At 40.1% G+C, this 11,146-nt stretch overlaps 1 protein-coding gene across 3 annotated transcripts; it reads right to left on the minus strand.

Moving 5' to 3' along the window:
• Positions 1-6,702: 6,702 nt before the first annotated feature.
• Positions 6,703-10,410, minus strand: LOC123251246 (CDKN2A interacting protein). Of its 3 annotated transcripts, none has more exons than XM_044680461.1 (4): positions 10,032-10,410; positions 9,458-9,588; positions 8,227-9,037; positions 6,703-8,172 (listed from the first exon to the last, which is right to left on the minus strand). In XM_044680461.1, exons 1-4 carry the CDS (start codon positions 10,295-10,297, stop codon positions 7,512-7,514), a joined length of 1,869 nt encoding a protein of 622 aa, XP_044536396.1. In that variant the 5' UTR covers positions 10,298-10,410; the 3' UTR covers positions 6,703-7,511. The 3 variants fall into 3 exon arrangements, with proteins under 3 accessions (XP_044536396.1, XP_044536397.1, XP_044536395.1); XM_044680462.1 differs by having other exon boundaries at positions 6,703-8,096; positions 8,172-9,037; XM_044680460.1 differs by having other exon boundaries at positions 6,703-9,037.
• Between the last annotated feature and the right edge of the window lie 736 nt (positions 10,411-11,146).

The following is an 11,146-nucleotide window of genomic DNA, read 5'->3' on the forward strand; positions in this document are numbered from 1 at the left end:
ACTTTTTCAGTATAGGCTGAAGGACTGCCTTGAAGAAAGTAAAGCATACATAGAAGGAACGTTGCAAAAGAGAATCTAGTGTGATAGAGTTTAAATCATATTCAGGGAAGTTTAGGGGGAAAAACTGAACTCATAAATGTCTCTAATGGAGATCTAGAAAGTGAAAAGGCAGTAACTATTTCAATACCTAGCACAAAATATAACAATGACTTTTGTGAAAAACACCCAAAATGAAATGAAAGAGGACTTCAGTATATTCCTAAGGTACATCAAATTTACTTAATACTATATGTATGTATACAAAGACTTCATAGTATTTGTTGATGAAAGCAGGTACCCCCAGAACCACCTTCCAGACCCTGGAGTTTTCTCCTATTACCAATTGGGAGCAGGAAGTTAGCCAAGCCATCAACCAGGAATCCAAAAAAGAAGAATTCTCCCGCCGTATCTATGCCCTGCTCCACATCCAAATCTTTTCCCCCCACTAGGTCTTTTTCAACCTCTCCATTATGGTCAAGCACACACACTGATCATCCCAACAGTGTAAGTGGAAACTTCAGAGCAAAAGAGGAAGGGACAATATGTGGTATAGTAAATGCTTTATACTTCCAAGCATGGGCAATACAAGACTCCATCCAAGGGATACAGAAGTGCCATGGGCTCCTCATTTTCTTACCCTGAGACACAATAGCCACATTAGAAGGAAAAAAAACAAACCCAGAAACAATTCTCCAAACTATCGCATGACTAGAGTCAGAGTGATTTTGACTTAGAAAGTTGAATTTGAATATTGGCATATTCGTTAGCTGTATGACTGACCAAATCAATGTTTCCTCATATATTAAATGAGAATAATAATCGCACCTGCTTCACAAGGATGTTGGGAGAAACAACTAAAATGATACATGTTAAAGTGCCTTGCAACATTTATAGCACTAATGAAATGTTTCATATTATTATTGTGATTTCTATAATTCAGAAGATTACAGATAGTCTTGGATTAATTTAGCACCAGTTTCAAGCATGGGAAGCTCAGAAACTCCACCCAAATCCAGTAGGTATTTAAGTTGGCTTGGCTTTGCCCTCAGTACTGATGTCCCTTGGGTGTTCCCTAGACCAAACTGGATATACAAGTGAGTCACAGTGTGCTATGTGAGGAAATGGATAGATAGCAAGCAGGATCCCAGAAAGCTTCATTCAGCAAGGCATCTCCTCACAGGCTGGAAGAGACTTTACATCTAATTCAGCTCCATTTTATACATGAGCAAACTGGAGCCCAGGCTGCAAATGGCAGAGGTGGGCTTTGAACAGTCTTTTTCTGAAACAAAATCTAGAATTTTACTTACTATATCACTCTGACTCTAGTCACGTGATAATTTTGGAGAGTTGCTTCTAGGTTTGTTTTTTTCCTTCTGATATGGCTATTGTGCCTCAGGGTAAGAAAATGAGGAGCCCATGGCAATTCTGTATCCCTTGGAGTCTTGTATTGCCCGTGCTTGGAAGTATAAAAATAAAAGCAACAAAATCATTAAGTAGAATCAAGACATTGTTTTATTAAAACTTGTTTCCTCCTTTTTGTTACTAAACTCAAGTTTATAATGGGATGTTCTCAAAATAAGTTAACCAAAGGTAATATTCTGAGAAAGCATTTATTAAAATTGTAGCAGTCTTACTTAACTGTTATTAACTAAGGCAACAAAGGAACTGCTGTTAATACTGAGTAGATCTAGGAAAGAATTTGAGCAGTGATGACATTCTATAGATTCAACTCCTGAACTTTCACAATTGAATTCAGTTCCATCCCTGAATCTCCCAGCAGTCATAGTTTATTGGAACAATAATGCCTTCAACCATCTGAAGAGTTGTCATGGGAAAATGATTTAGGCTGCTTCTATGTGGCTCCAGAAGAACTAACATCAGTGGTGTAAGTTAGAGGGAGGCAATTCAATATATGGGATAATTTCTAACAATCAGTTATTTAATAATGGAAACAGCTGCTTCAGAAAAGAGGGAGGGTCCCATCTACAATCCCTGTAGAAGGGATTCCTGCCCCAGGGAGGAAGTTGGATTCAAACCACTAGTAGTCATGATCTAAGTTAATACTCACACCAGTAGATCCCTGAAATGATAATTAAGCAGTCCCTTCCAGGTACTTTTAACTGTCTATTATACTTTCCTCTAGGCCTTAACACGCTTAGTCTATTGTTCTTCTTTAGTCTAGGCCTTAAGAGTTAGACTCTTCCAGCTCCTAGGTCCCTTAAGGCATAGGATTCTGTTCTCTTTGGTCCTTTTGGCTAGAATTCAAAATTGCTCACTTGAGAAATGACTTCCCACTTGTCCAATGGGCTCTGCCCCTAGATTATCTCTAAATAGCTTTTTACTTAGCCAAGAGAAGCTGAATATCTCTCCCACACACCTGGGATTCCATATTCATAAAACTATACATTCCCACACCCCATATTCTTCCTTTTTCTTTCCCTAAATTCTTATCTTTGGTCTTAGTATCAATTCTAAGAACAGCAAGGGCTAGGCAATCAGGGTCACATAGTTATCAAGTGTCTGAGGTCACATTTAAACGCAGTTCCTCCCAACTCCAGGCCTGGTGCTCTATCCACTATTACCAAGCTCTCCCCCAATTTCTCTTCTACCTTTTCTCTCCCTTCATTTTGCTCTTTCTAATAGCCTTTCCTGTCTGGATAAATTTATCCTCTATTCCAAATAGATGTTTATCTATTTAAAACTTCTTTGGTTACATCAAAAAAGCATACTTAATTTTTCACAACTCCATTTGTGTTACCTATTCAAACTTTGCCCAATCCAAGTACCATCTCATGAGAAGGTGTCAATGCAAATTGGCACAATAAAGGGAGCCATTGCCACCTAGTTCTGGCTTCTACTGAAAACTTTGGTTCATTTTATTTGTAAAATTGGAGTAGATGGTCTATATTTAGAACACCTTCCAGCTAAAAAATGGAAATCCTTAAAGGGTCACACATCCAATGGAGAACCTACTTTGGTTTCAAGTCCTATTTTTAAGATCTGTATTGAATAGGGAATTTCCTACATTAGTGAAACCACAGGGACAGACACTCAAACCCTGAATCATTTCACATTAACATGTCTATCTTTTGTCCTTCAGTACTAAATCACTTAGAGAAGTAGGCTACATGGAGCAAATATGACATGTTCCAATCATTTTAAAGGTACATAAATATATATATATGTGTGTGTGTATATATATATATGTATGTATGTATGTACAGTCATCCCTTGCTATATCACAGCTTGGCTGTATTGTTTTGGTTTTTTTAACTCATTCTGTATCGCTGAGTTACATTTACTGCAGCACACTATTGGCTGATGGAATGAAAGGCAACCAATCACAGTGCTGTGTTCTTTATCCTGGGTGCTAATTGGCTCAGTGACTAGGTTAATAAGAGTGTGGAAAAGGTTTATAGGAGCCTTAAAATAAATATAAATAATAAAATAAATATAATGCTGCTACTTCAAAGATTTTCACCTATCACGGGGGTCTCTGGAAAGTAACTCCCACAATAGGTGAGGGATCACTGTATAATCTAATGGGAAAGAAAATCTCAACACCCTCAATTTAGTCTTAAGTCTTTTTCCTTCCTACTTTCCAAAAAAACCTACTAGATCAAAACTTAAGAATTCTTTTAAGGATTGAGCTCTAAATGAATATTTCTGGAGCCAAGAAATTGATTTAAGAAATTACTTTGTTACAAAAGCTAAATCCCTTTTAACTGTTTTCATATAACTAGTGAAAAGTAATTTTAAGTAAAAAATAATTTCAAGGAAAAATTCACCATAGTAATCCTTTATTATGAAAAGAAATGTTATGCATGTACATTGCAACACTATGCACAGACATTGATCATTATGGAAAAACTAATAACAATCTAAATAAGTAGACAGAAATTAGAAGACAGCAAATTGTTTTGTTGAAGCTTTTTTATGGGTTTTTGTGTGTGTGATTTTCCCCTCATTTTGTTATTGATAGTTAATTATAATAAATGTTTTTTCAAAATGTTAACCAAGGCAGTATTTTAAGCAACAGTGTATATTCAGTGTAGCATTGTCTTAGCAATGATCTCAGGCAGCAGAGAATTTGGAGCCAATACAAAAGTTTATACTAAGAACCTATTTTCAACAAGATACTCACATATCAACATTAGAATTTAAACTAGACTACATTGTAGACAACCTAGGGGAAGGAGGTGGGGGTGGGAGGAAGCACATAAAAGTGAGACTTTTCTCAAATGTTACTATGAAATAGTTTAAAACCTACTAGGAACACATCTATTAAAGTTGTTCCTTAAGGTAAATTATCCTGGGAGACTGAATCAACAAATAACTCATTATAACCCCCATCTTTAATGCTTGAAGCCAGTCATCTAAAGGGCATCTGCTGCTCTCAAAGAGCTCATCTCCTGATTCTAAGTGATGCCATTCCACCAAACAATTCTAGAACTACCTTTGGAACAACCAAATGAGCCACACAAGAACGTATTGTTAACTTGTCTCATGCCTTGCTTATGACCTAAGATGTTATTACTCAACTTGATTACCCACCTTATTTACCAGGCTTGGCTGAGTGACACTTGACTATTTCCAAAAGTCAAATCCACTCTGAGGATGAAGACTTGTCACCACTGAGAATGAGACATAGGCTCTGAAAACAATTCCAAAAAAAGTCCTTAATAGTGCAAGCATTACTACAGTAAAGTATCCCAAGGAGACAAGTTTGAAGGAACAACACTAGCTGAATGTTGAAAAGAGGACTAGATATGAAGTTAGGATACCTGGGTTTGAGGCTCAACCCGAGACTCGGATTCACTAACTACAAAATGTGGATAATACTTGTACTACTTACTACTCACAAAGCAATAAGTTAAATGCTTTAAAAATCTGAGTCTGATGTTGAGTTTTAAAAAGATTAAACTTATAACTTATCATACATACCTTTTAGAGTTTTTTGGCAGCCTTTTTAGTTTGATCAAATAAGAATTATTTGGTATTTTTCTGACATTTCCAATATTCATGACGATATGATTTTCTTTATTCTATGTGCAACTTTGCTTTCACATGGTGCTTTTTAAAAGATCACATGCTTTTTAAGCCAGGAAATTCCTATAGCTAGCATGTTCCAATGTCTATTTCATTTCACACCCAGACAAGGTAAAAGTATTTGGATACTCCAACTCAGAATAGGGTCTTCTATATATTTGTAATCAGCCTGTTTTGAAATTAATTCTGGAAATTACAAGATTTGCTTTATGGTCTTATTTGTACTTCTGAGTAATCACTATCTCATCCTCTCTCCTCCTTCCCAGGACACTTGAGATAAAATATCAATGGAAACTATTTTCACATTATGTATACATTACTGGTACTTAAGGAACTTCTCCAAATAACTCATTCTTAGAGCATAGATTATAATTAACAGGTAAAACCTCCACTGAATTTCTTCTGTGGAATGGCAGTGATCTTGGATTCTTTAATAAGTGTTTTAAGCTGCTCATTCTCTAGCAGATCTTATATCAAGAGGGAAAAGGCTTTAAGAGGTAAAGACCTAGAAACAGATTAAGGTATCTCTTCTCTGAAGAGCTATAGCATAAAGACCATCTATACTAAAGTGTAGAAAGAGGTGGTGATCTGCACCAATGGAGGGAGTATCCACACTAATATAATCACAAATCTAAAGTACACAAAAAAATCTAAAAGTGGCTTTTTACCATCACTCTGTGAAGTAGAACCTCATTAATCATTAGATTTTAAATACTGAAATCCTTAGAGAGTAACTTTGGCTAATATTTTCTAAGGTATAATAGAAAGAATAGTTACATTTCTATATACTCTAAAAAGGCAGCCAGACAGACACCACTAATTGGGAACCAAGAGACCAGGTAGTCTCTGTTCCTCAATTATTTGCTGTGACTTTACTAAGTGACAACAGCTGTGAGTTTCAGTTTACTCTTCTAAAAAAATCCTCAGAATTTTCATATAGTTCAAACAAATACTGTCATAAGTCTTTTGAAAGCAATAAAGATTTACAGAAATATAAGTTCTAATTTCCACATTTCTCTATAAATTATATGGTTTAGTTTCAGGTAATTTCCCTTTAAAAGTGTAAAAAGCACTTTACAAGGTGATTGATCTTCCTTTCCCTCTTCCAACCTATATTATTGAACATATGCCTTATACCACATTAAGGATAAGGAAGATTTAGGGAGCCAGGGAAAAGATAAGAAAGGAAACCAAAACTTAGGGTAAGTATGCCAAATGCAGAAATTGAAGAGTTAATCTAGTAAGTTAATACAGCTGTCAAAAAGCCAGAGAACATTAAGCAACTCAATAAAGTGAGCTGGTATCGTGGCATGACAAGATTCCATTTACTCATTACCATCAAATGCAATTCGAAGTTAGATCATGAGAATATTAACATGCTATAATTAGTACTATCATTTAATTCAGTTCCTCTCAAATATCCTCTTCTAAAAAATATTTACAAATAAAAATCAAAGTACCTAGTATTCGATTTGAAAAAATACACCTTGCCTATCCAGAGGAATACATTATGGAAAATTACCTAGTGGATACAGTGACTGATCCTAAAAACAAAACAAAACAAAAAACTATTTGTTCCATGGAATTTTGGCTTGGGAAAAACCACAAAACTTCTTTAAAAGGTAAAATAGCTTAAAGCATTTAATATCTAACAAATCAAAGTGTTTTTAGAGTAGCAGTCACAATATGCTAAATATACAAACCCCCTTTTTCCATTCTGCAAAAAAAATGTAAATTGTATTTTACCTTGAACATAAATTAATTCCTAGTGGATTTGAGTAGTTGAAACTTATGCTGAATTAGTCAACAATTTTAGTGTAAAATTATATTAAGTACTTCATACAGCTTCATATTTTAAAATGTTTACAGTTCTTCATAGAAATTTTCTGAAACTATTTTTCCCTCATTCTTTTACAGGCATGTTTAACATTATGAGTTCTCTCTATATAAACTCTTAAAAATCTCACTTATCTTGGATTTTCAGACATCCATATAATACTGTAGTCCCTATCACTTTCATCTTGGGGGGGGGCTTTGTTTTTTCTGCTAAAAAAAAGGCAAGCTAACACTCAATACATTTTCACCACATTTTTAGCAGTACAAAAAGTATTAAGACTATACTGAACTGCATACCGTACCTAACGTACCATTAAAAAGAGGAGACATGGGTATACTCTTTAGCAAATAAAACAGCATTCTGGTGTGCTATGATGTTAAGGCATACCTTTAAATGCACATTGTCATTCATTCATAAATCATTTTACAACTGCTGCTACTATGTGAAGACAACTAGAACATAAGTTTTCTGCAAAACTGGGGGGGAAAGCAATACAAAATGTCTGAAAGTTTAGTGTACAAAAGTAAACTTCAGTTCATGTTTTAAAACACTATATATGCTTTATGCAAGTGACTTTTTAAACATGCTATGGTAGCTCCTGAGGATGTTTTAAAGCTGGAGGTAAGTTTGTAGGTCTTGATTCTTCATCAAGAAGCACCAAATCTTCTATTTCAGTTCCTCTGTATTTCCTTTTGCATATCTTTACCACCACTTTTTTCTTGAGAAATAACTTCAGAGCTTCTCTTGATGCTACTGCTTTGGCATTCTCCTTACTCTTTCCACAGCCAGTACCCAAATAAACAGACTTGCACCTCAATTCACAAACTATACTTTCTTGAGAACTCTTACTTTGAGGAAGATCTGCCAGTTCTTTTAGTGGAACAAAAGAAACATCCAATGTTGCTTTTAGAGCCTCCACAGACGCATTTAAGAGTTCCCCATGATTTACATTGGGACTAAAGCCACCAACAGCTACTAACTTCCATGCTACAGTTTTATACAATCTATTGAAAAAAGGTTGCTTCTGTTTTACGTCTTCAGTGGTTAATTTGCAAGAAAACCTAACAGAACTTTCACTTGTCTGTGAAGTGCTTTTAGAAGGTAACTGTGATGTGCTAGTCTGAGAGCTACTCTTAGAAGCCAGCTGGGATACACTTGTCAAGGAGCTGCTTTTGGGAGCCAACAGTGATCCACTTGTCTGGGAGCTGCTTTTGGAAGCCAGAATTGATGCAGCTGCCTGGGAACTGCTTTTAGAAGCCAACAGTGTAGCAGCTACCTGGGAGCTGCTCTTAGAAGTCAGCAGTAATGTGCTTGAAGAGGAGGTGCTTGAAGAGGAGGTGTTTTTAGGAGTTAACATTTGCACACTTGGTGAGGAACTGTTCTTAGAAACAGATGATGAAATGTTTGACTCCAAGTTAGTTTTGGAAGTTGATTGTAATGTGCTTGCATCTGAAGTGGTTTTGGAACCTAACAAGGGCAGTAATTCCGAACCAGGTTTGGAAGATAACAGAGGCAACTCTACTTCTGAGCTGCTTGGGGAACCTAACAATGGGACACTTGTCTCTGACCTGCTTTGAGAAGTCAAGAGGGGCACTTCTGTCTCTGAATTGTTCTGAGAAGTCAAAGACGAAGTCAAAGACGAAGTGCTCTCCAAAACACCCTTTTTAGGTGATGCATTTTGTTGTTTGGAATCAGTTAGCTGGGTCCCAAGACTATTGGATTTTGTCACAGATGAAATTAGTGTTGTACCATGTTTGTCTGAAGTTTCTACATCTGAAACTTTTTCAGGACCAGCTGCTACAGCTTGAGAAGTGCTGGTGCTTTGCTTCGATCCCAAGTTCTCAGCTGTCAGCTCAATGGTGGATTTATTCTGACTCTTCACTCCTGCCACCTCTTGTGAAAGAGCACTCCCCCTTTCTAAAGTGCTGCTAGAGCTCCGACACAGGTTCTCTCCACTTCCCACAGATCTAGTGGACAGCACTGGCCCCACCTTGACTTCCTGCTTTGGTGATGGCTGCTCTGTTCTGCCAGAAGTCTTTGAAGCATCCTGACCACCAGAAGAACTGTTCTTTCCTTCAACTGCCCGCTTTTTGCATGGCTCTTCTACCCCATCTAAAATTGAACAAAACAAAACAAAACCAAAAAGACAGCATTTGACTAACTATTTGATCACTAGTAAGCTAGACATACAATGTAAGAAAGATGCTTAGTAAAACAAAGGCAAAAAACTTGGTATGTATAATGCCAAGAACAAAATTACTATGTAATCATGACATAAATTTCTTAAAAAGAACATTTGACAGTTTTAAAGCAGTCAAAAGAATTTAAAATTAACCAGAAAATAAGTAGAAAAAGATTTTAGGACTAGTGTCCTAAAAAAAAAAAAAAAAAAAAGAAAGAAAAAGAAACGAACACATTCAATAGTAGTTTGGCTATGTTAGAATTACAGTTAATATGAAACATGAGTTCATAGCACTAAAATAAACTTATGTTCTATGCTCCTATATATGGTCACATCTATTATCTGCTAACCATTGCTACTCGATATCCCTCTTTTCTTCACCTTGGCAACCAGTTCATCTCTTGTTGTATGGATTGGAGCATCTGTCACTTTGATGCCTTCAGCCATACTAAGTATTTTATCCATAACTTTTGGTGGGTACCTAAAAAAGAAAAACAAGTTTGACTGCTCTCCATCTTTTTCATATCACAAACAAGCCACAGGAACCCGGCTTCTAACTAACCACCAAGATAAAGCAAGGACTCTGCTTCCTAAAGAACCCATAAATAAACGTGCTCTCTGGAGTAATGGATTCCGCCCACTTTCCTCCCCCCTAAACTGGGCCTGCAAACCATTCATCTGATCCAGGCTAAGACTACCACCAGCTGACCGAAAAGGAACCCGAATGACGTCCACAGCACAAAACCTGAGGGAGGAGGAGCTGACGAGGAGGAGGGAGGAAAAGGGCCTACAATCCCGTCCCGCCTGGCCAACTCCGTAGCTGCTGCCCTCCCTTAGCGCTCGCGTTACACCCGCTGGCTTTGGGCTCCTGCCACGGACAGTCAGGGCGGGTCGAAGGCCCAGGCCCGGACACGGATCACTCACCGGCACCCCAAGAAAATATGGTTGGCCCAGGCCATGGAGGATGAGACGAGCTGCTGCAGCTGGCGCCGGCGATCCCCGCACTCCACCGAGGCGGCTTCGGTGGTGGCGGTGGGGGCCAGATCTCCGGCATTGCGAAGCAGAAACTCGCGTCGGTGGCGCCAGTGCTTGTCCGTCTCCCCGTCGCTGCGCAGAGTCTCCACCCAGGCGGCCACCCGCGGATTCTGGCTCAAGTACTCGGATACCTCAGAGATGGCCGCCTGCGCCATGCTCGACCCGCTCTTGTCCGTCGCTAGGGTCGGTCGAGGACAAGGGAGAGGACGGAGAAGGCCCTGTCACCAAGGGCTCGGGTGGCTCCCGCAATCCCGAGGGCAGGGAACCAAGGAAAGATCAGCCGCAGAGCCGAAACGCCCACTTCCGCCCGCCGTCAGGCACCCCCTCTCCTTTTATAACCTCGCCGGGACTCGCGCGTCGTCGCTTCCTTCCGGCGCGAGCCCCGGCTATCGTGGTCTTCGGCTTGGGTTGGCCGAGGGAGAAGTGGAAGGCGGGGGCTTACGAGGCGCCCAGCCCGTGGCGGGCGACTTGGAATGCAAAACCCGCCCCTCGGGGCGACTTGAAGCCCTCAGACAGACCAATGGGCGCGTAGGTCCCACTCCCACCTCGCCGCTTTTATGACGCGCCGGCGCAAAGGGGCGTTCTGCTCCCAGCCGCTGGTTTCCCCGCTCGGCTCCTCCCCCCACTGCGGCAGCTCGGGCTGCTGAGTCGCGGGCGAGAGGCAGTCGTGGTGACTGCACCTCAGAGGTAGGCGGTGGCGGCGGCGAGGAAGGCGGAAAGGGTAGTGTGGGCATTGACCACGGCGGCCAGGGTCTTGGGAGTGAGGGGATTCCTCAGCGGCCCCGGCCCGACGCGCCTGGGGAAGTGCGGTCGCGGGGCAAAATTCCAACACCCGCCGCCGCCGCCCCCTTGTCCTGCCCCGGCTGCGGGGTGACGAGCGCGCCCCCTGCTGTCACGGGTCGCCAGGGGAAGAGACCCGGATGGAGTCAGGGCCTGTGCCCGCCCCGTCCGCGAGTCTGGCCTCCGCCTTTGGAGCTCAGCCACTGGCCCTGCGGCGCTCTTTG

The sequence above is a fragment of the Gracilinanus agilis genome, chromosome 6 (genome assembly GCF_016433145.1).
Source record: "Gracilinanus agilis isolate LMUSP501 chromosome 6, AgileGrace, whole genome shotgun sequence".
Taxonomy (NCBI): domain Eukaryota; kingdom Metazoa; phylum Chordata; class Mammalia; order Didelphimorphia; family Didelphidae; genus Gracilinanus; species Gracilinanus agilis.